General features: G+C 40.6%; 1 protein-coding gene across 7 annotated transcripts; it reads left to right on the plus strand.

Annotated features, from left to right (window-relative positions):
• The first annotated feature begins 56 nt into the window (after positions 1-56).
• Positions 57-22,505, plus strand: RNF170 (ring finger protein 170). Of its 7 annotated transcripts, none has more exons than XM_033173148.1 (8): positions 57-137; positions 9,022-9,116; positions 10,796-10,939; positions 12,200-12,275; positions 13,949-14,057; positions 14,648-14,721; positions 20,462-20,566; positions 21,921-22,505. In XM_033173148.1, exons 2-8 carry the CDS (start codon positions 9,112-9,114, stop codon positions 22,188-22,190), a joined length of 783 nt encoding a protein of 260 aa, XP_033029039.1. In that variant the 5' UTR covers positions 57-137; positions 9,022-9,111; the 3' UTR covers positions 22,191-22,505. The 7 variants fall into 7 exon arrangements, with proteins under 7 accessions (XP_033029039.1, XP_033029040.1, XP_033029038.1 ...); XM_033173149.1 differs by lacking the exon at positions 20,462-20,566 and adding an exon at positions 15,792-15,896 and having other exon boundaries at positions 9,027-9,116; XM_033173147.1 differs by having other exon boundaries at positions 9,027-9,116.
• Positions 22,506-22,837: the final 332 nt, after the last annotated feature.

The following is a 22,837-nucleotide window of genomic DNA, read 5'->3' on the forward strand; positions in this document are numbered from 1 at the left end:
GCGAGGGAGGAGCCGCGCTCGGGTTGGCTGAGGCGCGCGGGTAGGGCGGGGGGGGGAGCGGCCGAGGCTGCCACTGCCGCCGCCGCCGCCGCTTCTGGGTTGCTGAGAGGCCTCGCTTGAGCCCGTCAGGAGCTGAGGTACTGAGTGGCCGAGCGCTCGTGAGGCGACCCGCCGCGCCCACTTTGGCGCTCTTTCCCGGCGCGGGACGGCTGCCGTCCCGCCATTAGAGGCGCACCCCCTCGTTTCCTTTCAATATTCTTTCCACTCGTGTTCGCTTGGGCTGCGGCAGCTTTTCCTAAGCCCCCTCGGCGGGACGTGATCCTTATTCCGAGTCCTGACGGTTCTCATGGGTGACTAGGTCGGAGAAACGAGATTTAAAAAATAATATTTGGGGGGGAGGGAGGGAGCTTTAGGGTTCCTTCGCGCCAGGCCTCTCAAACGGTATTATGAAATATTTGCTAGGGGAGGGTGCACTGAAATGAACAGGGGGAGTTTTATCCCCACCCCCGTTGGGTTTTATTTTATTTTTATTTGGCATTGCAGGGTACTTCGCTGTAAAGCAGCGTTTCCCCAAACTTCGGCTGTGTGGGGTGTTTTTTTTTTACTACAACTCCCATCAGCCCTAGCTAGCAAGACCAGTGGTCAAGGATGATGGGAACTGTAGTCCAAAAAAAACCAGCTGGAGAAACACAAGTTTGGGGGAACGCATTTCTCGTCCCCATAAAGTATTGAAATGCTTTATTCCATGCCGCTGGCGCTAGAAAACTTTTATTTAAGTGAGGTTGGTTGTTTTTTTACTGCTGAAATTGCTATTCTGGTAAGCAACTGCGTTTTGAGTGAGTGGGTGTAAATTTACCCTGGGGTTGCAGCGGGGTGGGGTGGGGTGGGGTGGGGTTGCACTCCTTATGGGGGTTGAGGAAAGAAAGGAGATCTAAAATGGATCTGGTCTATGCAGTCCCAGTTTTGTGCACTCTGGAGGGTAAACTCTGAGAACTTCTCTTTTGGGTGGTGCTGTATTGGGGTGTGTAAAAAATACAGTGATACTCCTATCTGGGATTAACTGGGAATAACGTGGCACTTCTTAGTCACTAATGTGTTCATGCCTTATCACTCTAGTATCTTCATGCGTCTCCTCATTCCAAGGTAGAAAATGACACACATACACACCCACCTTCTACCTGGTCACACCGAATATCCATCTAACCCAGTATTGTGCACTCTGAGTGGCAGCAACTCTCCAGGCTTCAGAAATCTCTCCAAGCTCCTGATACCTGGTGCCTTTAACAGGGCTTGCTAGGGAATTGAACTTGGGACCTGCTGCATGTGACTCATGCAATCTCCTACTGGATTATGGTTTACAAGGTACAATTTATTGGGAAACTTGCTCTTGCAAGCCCCACTGAAATTACCAATTGTGTTCTTGCAGAAACTTTACTAAATATCATTTGGGATTGCAAAGGAGAAAGACCTAGTATGTTGGGTTTATTGTTGCTTTCTGACCCTGGGGGTCAGGACCTGTATGGATTCAGTTTGTATAGGTATATTTGGGTCTCTTTGTTTATTGTGTAGATAATTGATGTGAGGCTCTTAACAGTGTAGTAAAGACACTGAGTAAATGAAGTACATGTAACTTGCAACTTAAGCAATTATGGTAAACTAGCACACATTTGGTTTTATGTGCTCTGTAAATAAAAATAAAAAGGGGTGAGAAGGGGTGGTCATTCAGGGGGTGGAGAGAGACTTTAACAATCACACCTGCCATGGAACCCAATGTGTTTTGACTATATGTGATTTGGCTTTACGTGATACCTTTGGAACATAACCCCTGCATAAATTGAGTTACCTATACACAAAAAGTGGTGTTTTCTTCCTAAAAAGGAATTTAATACCAAAGAATCCAGGCCATTATTCGTTTTATGCATGATTTTCAGCATTATTTGCCAAACCCTAGGGAAGAATAACTCAAAATGCTTATTGGAACCTTCTCGTTCCCTGTTGTGCCTTTGTAAATATGAAAGAGGGTAAACACACAGTGAGAGAAGGTATGAACAAACCTTTGAATTGTTGTCAATGGAGAAAGAAATCATTCAGCATGAATGTAGTTTCTCTTTCTTGCCTAATGAGAGGTGTGGCGACAATTCATAAATCTTCCCTTCTTAAGAACAGTTTTAGCTATGCGTTCTTTCTGGATGTTCGCCTGCTTAGGAAGGGATGCACCTTGGTGCTCAGAACAGTGAGAACATTCTGTGGGCTTTTCAGAGTGCTAAAGTAATAAATTAACACTTACTGCTTTTTCTTGGTTTTCTTTGCCTTTTAGTTCCCATGTGTAAACAAAAATATAAAAGCATTAATTTTTTGGGTTTGTGTTCAGTTGCTCTGGTTTGGTACCAATTCATGCCAATAAAAGTTCAGCAACTGATTTGGTAAAGGTAAAGGTAAAGGGACCCCTGACCATTAGGTCCAGTTGCGGATGACTCTGGGGTTGTGGCACTCATCTCACTTTATTGGCCGAGGGAGCGCGGTGTACAGCTTCTGGGTCATATGGCCAGCACAGAAACGCCATTTACCTTTCCACCGTAGCAGTACCTATTTGTCTACTTGCACTTTGACATGCTTTCGAACTGCTAGGTTGGCAGGAGCAGGGACCAAGCAACAGGAGCTCACCCCGTCACGGGGATTTGAACCGACGTCCTTCTGATTGGCAAGCCCTACGCTCTGTGGTTTAACCCACAGCACCACCCGTGTCCCTAACTGATTTGGTACACATAATGTAACTAGTACAATTCAAGTTCACATGAGAAATGATGGTCATGATGGTCATTTGCTCATTGCGATGGAGCATGCCAACAGTGTTGCAACTAAAGGTGTCTTCAGGCATTCTGTTGAACACACATAGCCAAATCCAGCAGTGGTATCCTTCCCCCCTTTTCTTGGAGGAAGGCTTGTTACCTCCCCCATTAAGATTTGTGTTTCACACTATTCATTTCTGTGTACGCTGATTGCTCCTTATCTCTTTCTTTCTGTCTGCAATATTGGTTTTTCATGTTTGGCTTCACAGTTTATTCCCCATTTCAATTTTAAATTTACATACCTGTATATACCGGCGTATAAGACGACTGGGCGTATAAGACGACCCCCAACTTTTCCAGTTAAAATATAGAGTTTGAGATATACTCGACCACAGATTCTCCACCTGGCGTATAAGACGACCCCCGACTTTTGAGAAGATTTTCCTGGATTAAAAAGTAGTCTTATACGCCAGAATATACAGTATATGGTCTCATTAATTGCACTGGTAAAGAACATTTGATAAATATGTGCTGCATTGCTTACTTTGTATTATTCTTTCACCTCACGTGTTGCATGTTCAACTCTTCCATTTTTTTTAACTTGTTTGTTGACCAAGCCCCTATTATAAGGAGAAGGAGGTCTCCATTGGAATCCTTGCTTAATACTTCCCAGCCCTTTAAAAGGACAGAGTATAAAATTTTGGGAGAACCCAAATATATAAACCCTCCCACACACTGGGTTTATTTTATGAGCTTGTTCTGGTTTTGTGTGAGTCAGAGAATATACTACATCAGGAGCTTTGTTGCTTAGACGAATACTTATTTGAACTGGTTTTTTTAAAAAAAAGTTCTGTTGCAGTTCATACTCAACAGAGACTTTCTGTTATGGTTCAGTTCTCCTATGGTTTAGGGAAAAAATGAATGTTCATTCTGGTTTTTGATTCAGGTTTGATTTGACTCCCCATTCTAAACTAAATAATGTCTCTACCATAAGGGTTCTTCCCCCATACATTGTATCTTTCGAGGACTTGAAAAACAGTGAAATGAGCAACCCATGTGAAAAGTGAAGCAATGAAACTGAACAGCAGATAACTGGAAAGCCCTTGGATTGTGCTGCATGCATGATGTAAAAGGGTAGCTAAAAGAAAGTGAGAAGCAGATAATCTTTCCATACTCGTTCCTGCTACTGTATTGAACTTCCCACTTACTAGAGAGGAAATGGATGCTACAGTTAGAATACTTTGTAAAGTTCTGATTGCTGCACATCAAAAAGGATATTAGAGAGCTGGAAAAGGGAAATCTAAATTATCAAAGAACTGAGGCAACTGGAGAAAAGGTCAAACACTTGGGGATTTTTAACTTAGAAAAGAGTTTGGGAGACGTGTAAATTATGCATGGTGCGGAGAAAATGGCTAGGGAAAGGTTTTACTACCTCTTGTATGATACTACGGAGGAACCTGGGTTATCTGGTGAAGCTGAAAACTATCTGCACATCCCTATTTTAGTTTTTGTTTCTTAGTCATGCTAAAGTATGATCACACCTTGGAAGAATGGGACAAAATGTTGGCATTTTGCTTTTACACTTATTGGTTAGGTGATCAGCATATTTATTTAAGCTCACTTTCTTTAAATTATAATGGTTACACTATAGACATCACTGCCTGTGCTTTACTACATAGCCAAACTATTCAGGGCAAAAAAGATCCCCAAACAGTTAATTATGGGAGTTTGCAATCAGTTAAATGTTACAAATTCATTTTTCACCTTGTTTCTATTGTTCAATTTAAATTGATCCTCCTGGAAATAGAAAATGACACTATAGAAAATAACTCTTACATACGTTTTTGTTGCTTTCCGTTTCTTTTCCCCATCACACAGATGTGAGCCGCAGAAAAGCCAATTTAAGTCTCTTTTATTAAAGTGGCCTTGATGAACTCAGGAATGCAGATTACCAGTCAACATGTATTCAAGGCAGCTATAGAAAAGGGCTACTTGTATACTCAAATTTTAAGAGTCTTATATACCCATTGTGCATTTTACATGAAGAGCAGAAGCTGTGGTTTGCCAGTGCCAGCTGACAGTGCAAACCTATAAAGGTCTACTGAAAACTAAATTTCATTGAGTTCAATGGGACTTACTCCCTGGTGAGAGGGTATAGGAGTCTTTTATTTAACATTAAGAAAGGAGTACAATAAATGTAGTTACTCTGGAAGGATATAAAAAGATCAGGGCACATTATTTGAAATTACGTAACACTTGTGCTGAAATTAGCTGGACCTGCCTCTAAGGCTAAGCAGATGCAATTAAGATTTCATTTTATTTTGACTGGCCATTTACAATTATTTATTGTATTCCATCAGGCACTGGAGGGCATTCTAAGTATTTCTGAACCATGCCAGCTTTACCACATGAGAAGCATTTAACAAAGTATTTTCAGTGTCTCTCTTATTAGCTATCTATTCAAAAGCCTAGTGAAATAATACATCTGCATCAACATGTTCTTTTGTGACCTTAAAATTCAGTGCTTTTTTAAAATAAGAAAGAAAAACTTTGCTCACAAGAATAAAAGCATCTGTTGTAATTAAAATGTAGCTGTTTTGTGGTGCTTTGTTCTTATTCAAGAAGCAATGGAAATAAAAGAAAAGAATGTGAAGAACTTGAGGTTTTTTGCCGTAGGGCCAGTAAATTAAATCGGCCTTCAAAAATTCTATTTGCTAAAGGCAAGAAAATTGTTTTTCTCCCCTGCACTTTGCTTTCTTATTGTGTTTTTTCATAGCAAACTGTCATCCTGGTTTTGCTATATATAAGTAAATGCTTCTGCTTTTATCAGCACTCACCAGTCTATGTACCGGTATGTATATTTGTAAACTCACAATATTTTGAACAGTACAGTACTTGGTTAAGGTATGCATCCAAGGAAAGGAGACTGCAGTTGGTTTTGGTCTGTCTCCTTGGATGCATACCTTAACCAAGTACTGTTAAAAATATTGTGAGTCACAGGTTATGTGCATATTTTCTTCTCCACACTCTGTTCCTTTTCAAATGCAATTCCCCTGCTGGATGTACCTTTGGCAAGCTGTTACATCAATAATAACATTAACCCAATTGTAGTTTATGGTTAACTATGGCTACTCTTTAACCAACTTGAAATCATGGTTTCAGATCCTATTTCAAGCACATCCCTGTTAGGGTTAAGTGCAGTTCATCTCATGTCCCGTACAACAACTAACCGTGGGTTAGGCCCAACTGAATCTTTGCTCCATAGGGAAGGAGTAGCTGTTCTTGATTGCTTAACCCATGGCTTAGGAACTGGCAGTATTACATGTTTGCAAGCTACAATACATTAAGAAAAGGAATTGTCCCATTAAATATAGGACACATGTTCTTTTCTTGGATAAAATAACTTTTACCATCAGTTCTTTATATATGTCAACTGATTATGTATGAATATATAAGCACTGTTCTGTGTGATTCAGTGAAGACAGTTTCTCACATCTGTCTCTTCCTTTCACTAGCCCATTATGTAGAAGACCTCAGTAAATTAGAAGACAATAGTGAAATATCGTCTCCATGTAGGTATGGCCCAGCTTTGTACCAGAATGTGTTACAATAAATGTTAACAGATTATAGGGAGACCCTATTGAGGTACAATAAAATCCAGTCAATCTCAAATATGCATTTTTAAGAGCAGCCCCATGTCAGTGTAAACCTGATTCCTTGCCCCACAAAAACAAACCCAAACAGATAAATAGTTCTTCAGATTACCGGTATGTGACAGCTTGGACTTGGCTATGTCTCTGACAGGAAGCTCCATCATTTTGGGCAGCCATTTAAAAAGCCTCTGCCTACTCTTGCCAGATACATGTATTATATCAGGGATGGGAAATATGTACTCCAACTCCCATCGGCCCCAGACAGCATGGTCAGGGAGGAAGGGGGTTGGAGGCCCCTATGCAATTGGAATGGTTGGACAGTTTTCTCGAAGCGACTAGCATGAGTTTGGCCAAACTGCGGGAGGCAGTGGAGGATAGGGGTGCCTGCTCTGGTCCATGGGATCACGAAGAGTCAGACGCGACTGAACAACAACAAATGCAATTGGAATACCCAATACCTATATTGTATCATTGAAAGGATGCCTTTGGTCAAGCACTGACATTGCAGTGAAAGGGCAGGAATTAATCTTTAGAATGTTGGCCCTATGCTCCTTACACCTTTATGGTTAAAAATGGGCAGATTTTTGCCCAGATGACAATAAAAAGCTAATGCAGATACTGAAGCTTTGGTGTAAAATATTCCCAGCACCACAGCTTTGTTAGGTTTGGTCTCTGTACCTGTGAGCTTGAAATACTCCCTTATTCCAAAATTGGCAGCATGCATGGTTTTCTCTCACACACACTCATTTCCCGGTACTTCATTTGCTGTTCCATAATAGAATGTAACAGGGTTTGGAAATACTGTTGCCTTTTTAAAAGAGTGTTAATATAGTATTTGATGATAGAACAATAATACTTTGGCCAGGTTTACATACCTGTATGAGCATCTAGTGACTGCTTTGTGAGAATGCTTGGGAATATTGGGCCAGTTTCCCTATAAGGACCATGCAGGAGTCCAGCATAATATACAGTTTAGGAGAAGATACAGTACCAAGTTTGTTGGCAAACCTGAGTTGCTAAAGATAACAATGATTGTATATTTGGACAGTAAGTAACAGCAAAACCGAGGAATGCAGAAAGCTGAGTCAGGCCATTGTCCATGTCTACTCACAGAGTCCATGTCTCTCTGGTTTCAAGCAAGTGTCTTTCCTTGCTCTATGTCAGGAATTACACCTTCAGCATGCAAAGCATTTGCTGCACCAGTGAGTTGATAAATTTCTTATGGTTAGAATTTTGAAGGGAGTGGGAGGTCAGTCCTCCAATACTATATGTCCACGATTATAGCATACTTCAGATTTGCATATTTAAGGGCTAGTTAACAAGTCTTATGAATTTTGGCAAACATGAATGATCACCATGCACAGAAAGGTGCAAGATAACCATGCTAGCATTTTTCTCAAATCGCTTGGAGATAGATGGAGAGTGACCCAAAACAGAAACAGATTAAGTGCGTATAGGTGGGAAGTAGACCATCTTGTTTTGTGGTGCAGCAGGAATAACTTGATGCTAAATGCCCAGAAGACAGTGGAAATTATAATCAATTTGAGAAAACACTCCCCCATCTTGCTGCCACTTTCCATTCTTGGTAACATGGTTGTAGTGGTAGAGTCCTTTAAGTTCCTGGGCTCTATAATTTCTCAAAACTTAAATTGGTCAGGCAACATCAATATTATTGTTATATATATATATAGAGAGAGAGAGAGATTGTATTTCTTGCGACAACTAAGAAAATTTAATTTGCCCCAAGAATTGTTGATCCAATTTTACAGAGGTACCATTGAAACTGTTCTCTGTAATTCTATTACTGCCTGGTATGGCACAGCCTCTAAGCTGGATAAGAAGAGGATCCAACGAGCAGTAAGAATTGCAGAGAGGGTAATTGGTGTTAGTTTGCTTCCAATAGTGACACTGTATGCTGCTTGAGCCAGGAAGAGAGCAGAGAATTGTCGCAGACCCTTTGCATCCTGGTCATCACCTGTTTGATTTACTTCCATCCGGACGTCATTACAGGACTCTATACACAAAAACGTCTAGGCACTGGAATAGTTTTTTCCCTTGTGCCATCAAATTGTTGAATTTGTAGTTGTGTGTGGAAGGGAAGTCAGTTGGTGGTATGGGGTTCCTTTGCTGTGCTGTTGTATCGTGAGGGGAATAGTGTTTGTATGAGGTACATTTTTTTCTTTACATTGCAATGTAGTCAAAGCAAAATTCCAAGTATGATTGATACTTGGCCAATAAATTATTCCCTATTCCTTATTATTCCGTATATTGCTGCAATCATGGCTTTATAAACAGCAATCCAGCTTAATATTTTTAAATGTTAGCTCTTTCTAAAGGTAGTCAAATTTCACCTCAATTTCTTAATGTTTGTACCTCTGTATGTTTCTAGAGTGGATAGGTATGATTTAATAGCATATTCCATCCACACCTGACTTGTTTGATATACATACAGCTGCACTTTACTCTGTGTGGGCATAGAAATTACTCAAGCCTATATCTGCAGGTGCGAAAATAATGTGAACATATGCTGTGTTGAAGTATATTTTAAAAAGTAGCCTGAAAATGTTCTCTTTTTCCAGTACAGCACAGCGGTTTCTAAGATGCTGTGTGTGAAACATTTGCTGTGGGCCTGAAGAGAGCTGCTAATGACATGGTGCTGAGTCTTCCAGATGAGGTAAATAGAAGGAGTTGATGTTGTCAGTGTCATATCACTAAACAAAAGGATTTACCCATTGGCATTTTCAGTTATGTCCTTTGAGGAGGGGAAGCTTATCTGAAAATCAATTTATGCAAGCATAAAAAGGAAAAGGGAGGGCAAGCAAAGAAATTGGCATAAAATTATAGTTTTAAATGCATTTACACATCTCACCACTGCTACTACCACTAATAATAATTTTATTATTTGTAGCCCGCCCATCTGACTGGTTTGCCCCAGCCACTCTGGGCTGCTTCCAACATATATAAAAACGCAATAAAACATTGCACATTAAAAAGCTTCCTTATACAGGGAAGCCTCAGTGTTATTAAATGCATTTACTATTAGCTAATTTCCTCCCAAAACTGGGAAAGCCAGCTGGCGGTGCAACAGAATATTGAAGTGGTCAGGATGGAAGATAAGAGTAGTTTGGATGAGGAAAGTGGTTGATTCAGTCTGCCATCAACTTCTCTGATATATTTATAAATTGTATAAAAATGGAAGGGAAAGTACATTATTGTACTCTGTTTGCAAGGAGTGGCTTTTTCATCCATTCAGAAGGAAGTTGAATTCTAAGTGTGTGAGCAAACAGGAGGCCACGGTTGTTCAGTGGGAAGGGGGAAGTGGTCTGCATATGCTCAGATGGACTTTCCCAGGACTCAGACCTGGTATGGAAAACAGACTTCTCGGCTAAGCCCTCGTGATATCTTAGCACAAATTAAGTTTCCAGACTTCTGGGGAGGAGTTTGGAAAGGAGAACAAGTAAAGACAGCTTGTCTGTAACACAAGTGGAGGGAGAAAGAGCATGTTTTTGTGAAGAGTTGCTGGAAAACTGAAAACAATGCATGGATTCTTGCATAGAGGGGAACACTGTGTATGTGTTCTCTGGTTCAGTTGTCTGGCAGTGGAGGTGGAGTTAGTACTCAATTTCAAGGGAAATGCTGGAGCTTTAATCTATAGGGCAGATATACAATTACCCTGTAATCCTCTTAATTCTGTGATGGCAGGGTAGGCTGCAGCTTTTTAATGCTGCAGGGGGGGGGGGAGAAGCACTCTGTATATGCCCCGAAGCACACACCATTACTACTTGTTTCTGCTTCAAAATTCTGTGCCATAGCTTAACTGACTGATTTTGGACTAATAACTTATTACTGTGCCTGTGCTGCCTAGCTGTTAAATGGGATTAACCTCCTCTAAAGGATAATAAGTGCCGTATACTGCATATATGCATATTATATGTGTTTGTCTTACTGAGTAGCACATGGCTTGTCTATCTGCTTTTGATTTTTGTCACTTCTAGTTCATACTTTACACTGACAACACATATGAGACTGGATTGTGTTGGACGTGTCATTAGGCTATTGGCTATTCCCACTGACTATTGTCCCAGTTGTCATCCATGAAGCACATGTCACCACATGAAATCCCATGGAATTTTTGAATTCTAGCAGGGTATGTGTGACGTGGTGTTTGGCCATGTGGAAATCTACCAGTGTGTCAACTTGTCACAGAACACAGTTTGATTTTAAAGTTTGAAGACCAGTAGCAACTTCAGGGGTTTTTTTTGTTTACCCCTCTTTAGTTGTAGATGTGAGCTAAGCATGAATAATTTTTATGTGCATGTATAAATCTGAATGCATGTCTTTCCTGGGTTCTAGCTCTGGAATGGCCAGCCAAGAAACAGAAGTTCAGGGATTGATCCTAGATAGTGATTCAATGATCGAAGGAATAAGTGACCAGGTCCTGCTGGCAGTGGTGCTCAGCATCACATTCCTTGCTGCACTGGCATACATGCTTTTAAGGTGAGATACTGGTAGTACTTGACAGTGACCTACTGTATTTGTAATGTGTCAGACATATATATTTAAAGTACAGTATATTCTGGCGTATAAGACTACTTTTTAATCCAGGAACATCTTCTCAAAAGTCGGGGGTCGTCTTATATGCCGGGTGGAAAATCTGTGGTCGGGTATATCTCAAATTCTTTATTTTAACTGGGAAAGTTGGGGGTCGTCTTATATGCCCAGTCGTCTTATACGCCGGAATATACGGTAATTTAAAATACTTTTAAAGATACAACACACCTGTTTTTTGACTGCACATTCTTGGAAGCAGCACTTCAAAGACTCAAACTGGAAAGTCAATAGTAGATTTGGGTTGATGAAAATCTCCCTTCACCCACAAAGCTTTTACTGATCTTGGGCCAAATGAGATGATCTCCAGTCCTGCATGCTACTCATACTTAGTATATTTACAACACTAGCCAAATTGTGGAAGGAGACAGAGAAAGCATCTTTGCACTGCAGTTACATATATACATATATATATACGCGCACACACACCCTAACCTGAAAAACCAGTCATAGAAATTGTATATGTTAACACCCTTAGCCTAGCTAGCTTGGCACATTAACTAGCATAATAAAACTATGATATTTTCCCACCTAAGTTCTCTGTTTCCATAGCTGCTGCTACTTAAAACTGAAAATTCAGCTTTAAGATAGTCCATTTTCAAAATTAATATATGAAGAAAACTAATGAAGAATACTTTGATGGGGATAATAAATTCATTAACATAAAGGAAAAAGGGAATGATGGCATTACTTTCATCCTAGAGCACAATTCTGTGCATGTCTGCTCAGAAGTAACTCCCACTGAACTTGGTGGGACTTACTCTTAGGTAAGAATGAGTAAGATTGTATCCTTGAACACTCAAATATTTTCTAAAGCTTTCCATTTATGTGCTAATAGTATTTTTTAAAAAAGACATAGGGTTAGAGTTGTATCTAATGAAGCTCTACCCAGAGTAGACACATTTCAGTGGATCCACTCATGATAGTATGGCTAGCATTGGATACTACCCTTACTATTTGGGACAGGGGGAGGGAATTTTGCACTGAAGTTTGGATCAAGTGACTTACTACTGCATAAAATGCCATTGTCCTGCAGTTAATTGGAGTATCTTAGAATTATGAACATGCTAGATGAATTCCATCGTGTATAGCTCTGATTTTGAAGTGTTTTGTTAGCATTATATTATGCACTGTATTTTCTCTTAACAGAAATGCCCACCCAGCTATTCATCCAGAAAACCAAGAGCTAGTGAGAGCAATTAGACAACAAATACAATCAGAACAGGTATAATGTTATCTGCTCTTCCTTGCATAAATTGCATTTGGTGCCAACTCTCAGATAATTCCTCATGTGATGGCCAGGAGGTAGATAAATCTGAACCTCGTGGATTTTGTGCTCCTTTAGAGCCAAATCTGGTTATAATACACGGATGCTAGAGAATAGAATTCATGTCTCATGAACCTTTTGTAATAGCTGGAGACTATTCCCTCTGTTTCCCAAGTTCAAGGATGAGTGCTGTGACTTATGAAAACAAAATGGTATAGCATATGCACAAGAAGGAAGCATTGGCATGCTTGAGGCAACACTGGAGAGCCAGTGTGGTGTAGTGGTTAAGAGCGGTGGACTCGTAATCTGGGGAACCGGGTTCGCGTCTCCACTCCTCCACATACAGCTGCTGGGTGACCTTGGGCTAGTCACACTTCTTTGAAGTCTCTCAGCCCCACTCACCTCACAGAGTGTTTGTTGTGGGGGAGGAAGGGAAAGGAGAATGTTAGCCACTTTGAGACTCCTTCGCGTAGTGAAAAGCGGGATATCAAATCCAAACTCTTCTTCTTCTTCTTCTGAGAGTGACAGAGGTACACATTTAAAAGAAAAGAAACATTTGGGGGTTGAAGGAAGCACAAAAGAGGGGGGAAACAATGACTCTGTATGTGTGCAGTCCCATGAGGAAGGAGCAAAATAAAAACACAGACACAACCATCCCTCAGGTGAGGAGACTTCCCCATTCTCAGCAGGCTCCTTGCCTGAGAATGGGGAGCTCTGAAGGTGCAGGATGGGGCCAGCTGACAGTCAACGTGATCCACAACTCCAAAGGCTCCTACACACAAGTTGGAACGGATAATCATGCCTCCTGTGTGGTGGTGTAGGCAGCAAATAAAGTCTACTTCATAGCCTCAGTCACTTCCAAAAGTAGCCACTTGGTAGAACTCTTCAGCGAGTGGTCCATGGTCTGATTAAACCAGCTTTGGTACACACACACTTGAACCTTCTGTGAATGTGCTGTTACTCTTTTGCTAGGTGCTTTGAGGACAAAATCACCTCCACACCAACCTTTATGCTGTTGTTAATGTGGCTTTTCCTCATATCACCCTGCTTGAACCCTTAGGCCATAAAGTTTATTTCAGGCATAGGCAAACTCGGCCCTCCAGATGTTTTGGGACTACAACTCCCCATCATCCCTGACCACTGGTCCTGTCAGCTAGGGATGATGGGAGTTGTAGGCCAAAAACATCAGGAGGGCCGAGTTTGCCTATGCCTGGTTTATTTAATGAGTACCGAGGGAAGAATTTTGTGTGGTGGCACCCTTACTTTGGAATAGACATCCAACAATTTGTTCTTTTAGGCAACTCCTTAATATATTTTTTAATCCAGCCAGGCCTTTTCAGGGTACATTGTTAGATGTTTTTCTCATTGGTTTTACAGATTAATTTAATATACAGTATTCTCATAGCTTTAATTAACTTGGTGTTTTGTTTTTACTTTTTTAGACTCTGTAGGCTAATAAGTTGGGTTTCTTCCCTTTGTTTTCTACTGCATGGTTGTTCTTATGTAAGAATAAAGTCTGGAAAATATCACAAACACTTTCTTCGGATCTTGCAATAAGGATTAGCTTGCAGCTTCTGGGAGGTACAGCAGTTTGCTCTCCTTGAACAGGTGACACTTCTCATTTCTTCCAGCAGAATGTACTTGAAGACAGACAACGTTTCTATACTGATATGTCATGCCCAGTGTGTTTACAGCAGGCTACATTTCCCATTGAAACAAACTGTGGACATCTTTTTTGTGGTAAGCAAAAGATGTTTCTGCCTCACTTATTGCATTCTGTTATGCTGGTAAGATGAGTTAAGTAAATGATGCGCAGAAAAAGGTGCTTTTGAAAATGTGGATTAGTTTTACAGCAGCATGGAATTCCCCTTTGATTGTTTTCATTCAGCTGAATGTGTTAGATACTAGTTGTGTCTAACAGGTATTTAAACTATTTCAAAAAATGTAAAAGTGATAATTGCTATAGTGAATATATTAAATTACTGTCCATTTTTATCCCTGTCCCACTTCATATATAACATTTTATTTATATTTGTGTAAGAGGCTCACAGCAACTCATAATACCAGTTTCATAAGAAAGATTAGGCATCATTGGCATTTAAAGCTGGCAGTCGCTTAAAAATGTAGATTGACACATATTTCAATATAGTTTGTAAAGATTTCTTAAGATATTGCTCTGAACAGATGATTTAATGTGTTGTGGAGAAAATAGTCCTTTCACCCCACAAAATGTCACTTTTGCTCATCACTTTTGAGTGTTTTTTGAAATAGCAACTTCTATTTGGGATACTGTCAGTTTAAGAAAATAGTAATGGTATTCTTTTATTTAGGTTCCTGCATTATTGCATACTGGAGGTGTGGTCCATGGGGAGGTGCAATACATTGCCCTATCTGCAGGCAAACGGTAATAAGCTTATATTCAAAATTCTGGTGTTAACTTTTGGTAACTTTCCCTTCCAAGTTTTTACATGTTTATTTTTCAGGAATATACAGAACACCATTGATACCTGAGTAGAATAGCATTTGCTTTAGAATCTAATTCTAGGCATCATTTTAGATTATGAATCCGTAAAGCAGTATTTAATCTTTGTAGCAAAGCCAACTAATAATCCCATAGCACCTGCACATTAAAAAAAATTAAAGACATTTATTTCAAAAATATCTTAAGTGGGGAGGATAATGATGTCATCATCAGTTACAGAACAACCTACTGCTCTGTCCCAGCTCATGAAATAATAGCAACATGCTGCCATCTATATGTTTTATAGTGTGCTCAAAGTGAGCAGTTCTTATGGGCTATGCCTCATAGTAAACATAGGACTGAAAAAGGAAACTTTGACTCCTGGATTTCTTCCTCCCTGGTAATTCCTGTTTCAGAGACAACATCATGACAGCTAAGCATCTTAAAGGGGGCAAAGCAGACACAGTGAAACAAGACAAAATAGATGCCATAGCAAGCTTAGTCTCATAGATTTGTGAAGAACTAGCATAAGATTGGTCTAAAGTTCTTCTGTCTCTAAGGGAAGATATCTCTAAACTGACAAAAAGTACGGCTGAAACTAAGGGCAAGTGACATGATCAGGGAGTATGTGTAGTAGTTTCATATGTAGATAATAGTTTAATGTTTAAATCTCTCCCCTGCAACCATTCATACCAATCTTATGGACTGAATTTCCTGTTTGCTTTGGGTTGTGGATAATTTACTATAATATCATGGACTAATTTGGCAGGTGGTTCACAGCCAAACACCCTGAGCTCAACAGTAACTTAAATCTTTGTGGTTATAAGAGAGGCCTGACAAGAAGATAACTACAATTGCACCCATCTTAGTGCTTGAATTTTGTTTTTATGCTTCAACACATCATTAGTTGGCTTAAAAAAACAATTACATTCTGTAACCTTTTAAAAGTACGGTATAAGAAAAGAAAAAATCCACATGAAATTACTAAGTAACTGATTTTCTATTGTGTTCAGGTAATTTTATTTTTACCTCTCTTCAGTGAGGGGCGAGAGGATGCAGTGCAGGTGCTTCAGGATGTCAGTGATTACAACAGGAGATTCTCAGGACAGCCAAGATCGGTATGTTTAGGGACAGAGTCAGGAAGACCAGGGACCCACAGTTTCACCCATCTGTTGCATCCAACTTTCCTCCCAGCCTAGCCTTGGGAGCTGAAGAGGGAGCTGAGGATTGTTCTTCCATTTAGTGTACCTCTGAAATCCACAAGGACAGTCCCCTCTCCAGCTGCAAGATTGAAAGAAGGACTGGGCTTCTGAGGTACCTGTGGCGCTCCAGAAGCAAAGCAGGATAAGGACATGTCTTAACCATCCTCTTTGGCTATCAACAGCGCAGCCAGGATTTGTAGTTTTGCAGCTGTGGCTCTGAGAAAAGCCCAGGCCCCCTTCCAACATTGGAGCTGGGGAGGCGGTTGTCCCCTTGTTCTAAGGTTAGTCCTCACCTCACCCCTTCTCTAACTCTCGAGGAGCACAGGTCGTTTTCACAATGTGCTGTGTAATATAATTGTAAGGCACAATTCTCATCTCATCCCACCCTCACCCCTTCCCTAGCCCCAAGCTTGAATTTGGGGTTGAGGAGTCAGGAATTGTCTGACTTGGCACTGTGTTACAGAGATGGAGGAACAAGCCCCCATCCTTTGTAGGGAGGGAACTAGAAATAACATCTTTTGGTTGGTCAGCAAAGCCAGCCAAATTTGAGAACCCCAAAATTTGTGAACTCTTTTGGACGGAAGTTGTGGGTGTGTCCAAGGTGTAATGAGTTCCTGTCTGTTTAGGAACAAGTTTGTTTCCTTGAGGCCAAGGCGGCATATCTGGAAAAGCTTAGAGAGGCAGAGAGAGTGGTGGATGATGCCCTCGGGGACATTATAGCTCTGTTCCACTTCCACAGTGATAGCTACCCTGCTCTCAGGGGGAGTGAGGGTCTTGATATAGTAGGTATAACAGAATCCTGGTGGAATGGAGAGAACCAGTGGGACACATTATCTCTGGATATAAACGCCATAGGAAAGATGTATTGGAGATGGTGTTGCTCTGTACATCAAAGAGAACATTGAGTCCAGCAAGCTAAAAGTCCCCAAAGGGGTAGACTCCTCCACAGAATCATTGTTGGTGGTGATACTGGGCCCCAAAAGCAATTTAGTACTAGAGATGTGCTATTGTCCCCTTGATCAAAACGCTTAGGGAGATCTTGAGATAAAAAATGAAACCAAGAAAGCATCCCAAGGGGGAAATGTTGGTAGTATTGGGTGACTTCAATTTTCACATAACTTGCTACATTTGTGTTCCAGTCACAACAAATAGGTAAAATTTCTAAATACTCTAAATGATTGTTCCTTAAAACAGTTGGTCATGGAACCAACCAGAGGGGTGGTGACCCTGGACTTGAATGGCACCCAGGAACTCTAGTGTCTGGACTAACTTTTGCAGGAGAGTCAGAGGAACTGAGGCAGATAGCAGGGACAATAGATGAAGTTCTAGGCCTAATATAGTGTTACCTTGGTTCTCAAACAACTTGAAACCCAAACATTGCAAACCCGGAAGTAAGTGTTCTGGTTTGCGAACTTTTTGGAAACCGAACATGCTCCTTTTTTAGTGTTATGCTTCCAATTTGAATGCCGCACTTCCGTTTTGAGTGTTATGCTGAAGTCTGTCTGTTTTTGCTATTTATTTTGCGTTTTTTATTTGCGGCTCTTTGTTTTTGTTTTTGTGACACTTGGAAAATACTAGTTAAGGGGGGGGAATAACCAAGCATGTGTTGAACAAAACATTCCTGCATTGCAGAGAGTTGGACTATGTGAATATGTGATCCTTGTGGTCCCTTCCAACTCTACAATTCTATGATTCTGTGTATATACCCGTAGAAGAACAAACCTTGCTGAAGCAGAACCAGCTTGGCTTCTGCAAGGGGAAGTCCTAACTCACAAACATATCTGAGTTATTTGAGAAAGTCAACAAGCATATTGATAGAGGTGATCCAGTTGATATAGTGCACTTGGACTTTCAAAAAGCTTTTGAAAAGGTCCCTTGCCAAAGATTCTTTAGTAAGCTTAGCAGTCATAGAATAAGAGAGGTCCTCTTGTAGATCAGAAATAGATTAAGTAGCAGGAAGCAGAGAGTAGCAATAAATGGACAGTTCTCTGAATGGATTGATGTAGAAAGTGGAGTCACCTAAGGATCAGTATTGGGACCTGTGCTTTCTAACTTCATCAAGAGTTAGGACTGAACAGTGAGGTGGGCAAGTTTGTTGATGATACTAAATTGTTCAAAGCTGTTAAAAAGAGATTCTAAAGAGCTCCAAAACGATCTCTCCCAACTGAGTGAATGGGTGGTAAAATGGCAAATGCAATTCAAGTGCAAAGTGATGCATGTTGGGGCAAAAAAATATTAATTTCACATATATGCTCATAGGGTCCGAACTGGCAGTGTCTGACTAGGAATGAGATCTGGGGGCTGTAGTAGTTAGCTCTATGAAGATGTGCAGCAACTGTGAAAAAGGCAAATTCCATGCTAGGGATCATGAGGAAGGAATTGAACACAAAACTGCCAATAGCATAATGCCACTGTACAAATCTATTGTGTGAGTGCATTTGGAATACTATGTGCTTCTGGTCCCCACATCTCAAAAAGCGTATTCTCATTTGGGCCAAATCTGTGCCATTTGCATTTGAGTTTCCCTATTGCATTTATTAGGCCTTCATTGATCCTGCTGGGGTCCCTAGTGCCATTCCCATTCCTCATACGGCAACACTAACATTTCCCCACCTCCATCTATCTGTATAAAATTAAGCAAGTGTAAGTTGTTGGCCTAGGCATAGTGATGTCTTGTGAAATCTGCTACACATTATATGGCTTTTAACCATGAATGAATGAATTTATTTTTTACGGTCACGGACCAACTTACTAAATCAATAATACAAAAATAATACATTAAAATTTACACAACAAAAACAATACACACATATATATACGTATACAGCAGCATTCAAAATATATACCGTATTTTTCACTCCATAAGACACACTTTTTTCCTCCTAAAAAGTAAGGGGAAATGTCTGTGTGTCCTATGGAGCGAATGCATGGTCCCTGGAGCTGAATTGCCTAGGGGCCAAAAGCAGATCGTGCTCTTTTTTTTACAAAGAGAGAAGGGGGTGTTGAAAGGAAGCTGCTGAACAGCAGTGATCGGGAGAGAGATAAGGCTCCCTTTCCAGCCCCGCCCCCTTGCCCAGGCCTCCATTGTTGAATGCAGAGGGAGGCTGTTTGTTTCCCCAGCGACATGTGACTGGCTGATTAGATTATCTGTCTGGAAACTGTAGAAATGGCTATAGGACTAGAAGCTGCAGAACTGTGAGTTGAACCCCATAAAAACGGGGCTTTTCCTCTTTGAAAAAGAAGCTGCACGACTTTCAGCTGATCATCAAAAAAGAAGGGCTTTTCCCTTTGCAAAAAAAGCTGCACCACTTTCAGCTGATCCTCAAAAAAACAGGGCTTTCCCCCTTTCCTCCTCTAAAAACTAGGTGCATCTTATGTTCAGGTGCGTCTTGTGGAGCGAAAAATACGGTAGACTAGAATTGGGGCATTAAACTATGGCCTAAAAATTGCCACTTAGGGTCCTATTCATAGCGATAACACCGCTTGTTTTATGTAGCTTTATGGCTGCTACACAGTATTTAGCTACTTTCAGGGTAATCTCAATGTCCATATCTTCTACAAGGCATTTAAGGCATAGGAATTCATTTAAAGGATTTTGTATGACCGGGGAAATAAAAACCCAGCGTATGTCGTTGTAAAAGCAACAGCGTAATAAAACATGAGAAACAGATTCTACCTCCAGCAGGCCACAGGGGCAGAGTCTTTCCGCATATGGTTTACCTGCAAAGCCTATTAACCATGTTTATATTCTACATAGAATTTAATACTATATATTCCCCCACTGCTTGGGGATTCAGTGGCCTGATGCTAGTCCTCCTTTGTAATCAAAATTAGAGGCAAAGTTCTCATGGCAGAATACAGCTCTAGGCTCAAGTTCTTGGGAAATCTTGCCTCTGTAATGATACATGTGTTTGTGTAATAATACATGTTTGTTTGTGTGTAATGTGATATGGGACATGTGTAGTCTTGTTAACATTTTATGTGCAGGTAATAATTTAACATGTTTTAAAATCTCCTTTGTGCAGCCATCCAGATGAATATTTATAGTGAGATCCTATAGTTATCTTGGGGGCTGTTTCCTGTTTTGCTTCAGACTATGGATAATGCTACTCTAGAGTATTGGACTACTTTGCAAATGCTTCGCACCTTGGTTTTCAGGACTGTAAAATTTGTCTGAGCTGTATGGTATGTGTAACCCCTGTACAGTAGTTGTAAGATACGCCTAGTAGGAATATTTACAGTCACATATTTTGTTGTTATGCTAGAGCACATCATTTGTTAGGGTATGGCTTTTCTGTAACCTTTTAAAATTTAGGTGGGGAACCTGTGGCTTTTCAGCTCCCATCATTCTTGAGCATTAGCCATGGAGGGAGCATTTGGAGGGCCAACAGGTTCCTCGCCCCTGTTTTAAAATCACTGCAGTGGAAAGGGGGGAAAGTTTGCATGCAGGTATTAAATGATTAATTTTCTATTGTGTTCAGGTAACTTTATTTTTACCACTCTTCAATGAGGAACAAGAAGATGCTATGCAGGTGCTTCAGGCTGTTGACGACTACAACAGGAGATTCTCAGGACAGCCAAGATCGGTATGTGTGGGGATAGAGTCAGCGGGACCAGGGGTACAAATTCCATTCACCAGTAGCACACAACATTATAGAGTGCTGGAGCATCTGTGAAGTGCCTTGCAAGCACAGGAGCCAGTCCCTGCCCTTCCCCAGCATTAAGGTTGAAAGGAGGAATGGGCTTGTTTGGCTCTAGTGCTTTGAAGGTGCTCAAGAGTATAGTAGCAAAAGGACAAGCCCTAGCTTTGTTCTTTAGCTCTGGAGAGAAAGGTCTGGGTTTGTGGTTTTGCAACTGGGCTTCAGTGACATGTCCAGTCGTCCTTCCAACCTTGGAGATGGAGAAGAGCTTGTCCCCACGTTTGTGCTAGGGTTAGTCCCCACCTCATCCCTTTCTAGCTCCAAGGTGCAGAGGAGCACTGGGGCCATTTCTATAATGCACTGTGTAGTGTAATTCTACGAACAATCTTCCCCACCACCTTTCCTAGCCATAAGCTTGCATTTGCAGTGAGGGAGCAAGGGATTCTCTTTGCATTTGTACTGTGTTGCAGAGGTGAAGGAAGTAGACAATGACCTTTGTGGTGAGGGATCCAGAAACTACATTTTTTTTTGGTCAGCCAGCAAAACCAGCCAGATTTGTGGACCCCACCCAAGACAAATAATAATCCCTGTTGATGTGTTGAATTTTTGGGAATAAAATAAGGAATCTAATTGAGAAATACCAGCTGTAGAAGCCCCAGGCATGGAGAGTTCCCAGCTTTTGTATGTCTTACAACCCTTTAGAGACTCAGCAAGCTTAGTCAGAAAAGAGTTTATGCTATGGAACAGTTAAGAGAGGGAGCTGTAAGCCTAAAGGCTCCTTGTTGAAATCTTGCCCCAACCCATTAGCGATGCTTTGGCAAGCCACACTCTCTCACACTCCCCCTCTGCAATCTATTATGATTAATAATATTGGTCTGCCTTCTGGGTTCTTTTGGGTAAGGATTGTTGAGATATAAAGCATTCTAACACTTAGAGAAAGTGATGTTTCAGTATTGAATCTTATTTAAGTATGTTTTGTATTGAATGTAAAACCTTGAAAAATATTTTGTTTCTCCCATGTGTTTGTTTAATCTTGTACTTGGTATTTTAAAAAACCTGATCCAAGATGCTGTTTATATTCAGAGTCCCTATGAATGAGAATATAGATCTTTAAGAGGGAGATACTGGGGGAAAGGGTCATGGACACAGTCCTGGAAGGAATTACACTATCATGCTTTTTCACCAATATTACAATTTGTATAAATGCATGTGAGCTTGTAATATATGTGTCAAAAGTCCCTAAGATAAATGTACCATGTATAACATTTACCAAAAATTGGTCTTTCTACATTTTGTTTAGATTATGGAAAGGATTATGGATTTGCCCACGTTATTGCGCCATGCGTTCAGAGAAATGTTTTCCGTTGGCGGTCTCTTCTGGATGTTCCGCATCCGAATATTCCTCTGCCTCATGGGAGCTTTGTTGTACCTGGCATCCCCCCTGGATTTTCTCCCCGAAGCCCTGTTTGGAATTTTGGGGTTTTTAGATGATTTCTTTGTGGTGTTTCTGCTACTCATCTATATATCTATAATGTACCGAGAGGTTGTAACACAGAGACTGAACAGATGAAGGCAAATGTCAGTGACCAACATTCAGGAGCACTAAGGGGGGTGCTTAACTAAATGAGCCACTATGAAATAATCATCTTGACACATTTTCAGTTTCTGCTATTAAATAGCTTCTAGCCAAACATCTTATGTAAGCATGAAAATTGTCATAATGGTGATAGCGAACTGGATTTTCAGTGTTTGTTATATAAAAGAGATCTGATTCAATATGTAATATACTGCTTACATATGTTTACAGTGGATGAGTAATTGTATGTTATTCAAGGTACCACCAATTATAAGGGAATTTCTTTTTGAATGTTTAACAACAACAAAAAAGTATTTGGTTTAGCTGGACATGTATTTAAGGCACTACTCAATGTACAGTTTTTTATTCAATGTACAGTTTCAAAGACTGCTTAATGTCTCATTGTGGGTGCTGAAGTGGGAGGGAATCGTTGGTTTTTTAAATAAACTAGTTTAGCATCTCTGCCTATGCAGTAAGTGCTCAAGCTTGGGCAGCAGCATACTATTGCACAAACATTCTAAGTACAGTATTGCTTTAGCTGCAAATACATACATCTCTCCATATAACATTTGTACCTTGCAATGTACACTTGTCCATACCATGATTCATGATGGTATGTGTTACAGATAATTGCTTTTTAC

The sequence above is a fragment of the Lacerta agilis genome, chromosome 16, assembly GCF_009819535.1.
Source record: "Lacerta agilis isolate rLacAgi1 chromosome 16, rLacAgi1.pri, whole genome shotgun sequence".
NCBI lineage: Eukaryota > Metazoa > Chordata > Lepidosauria > Squamata > Lacertidae > Lacerta > Lacerta agilis.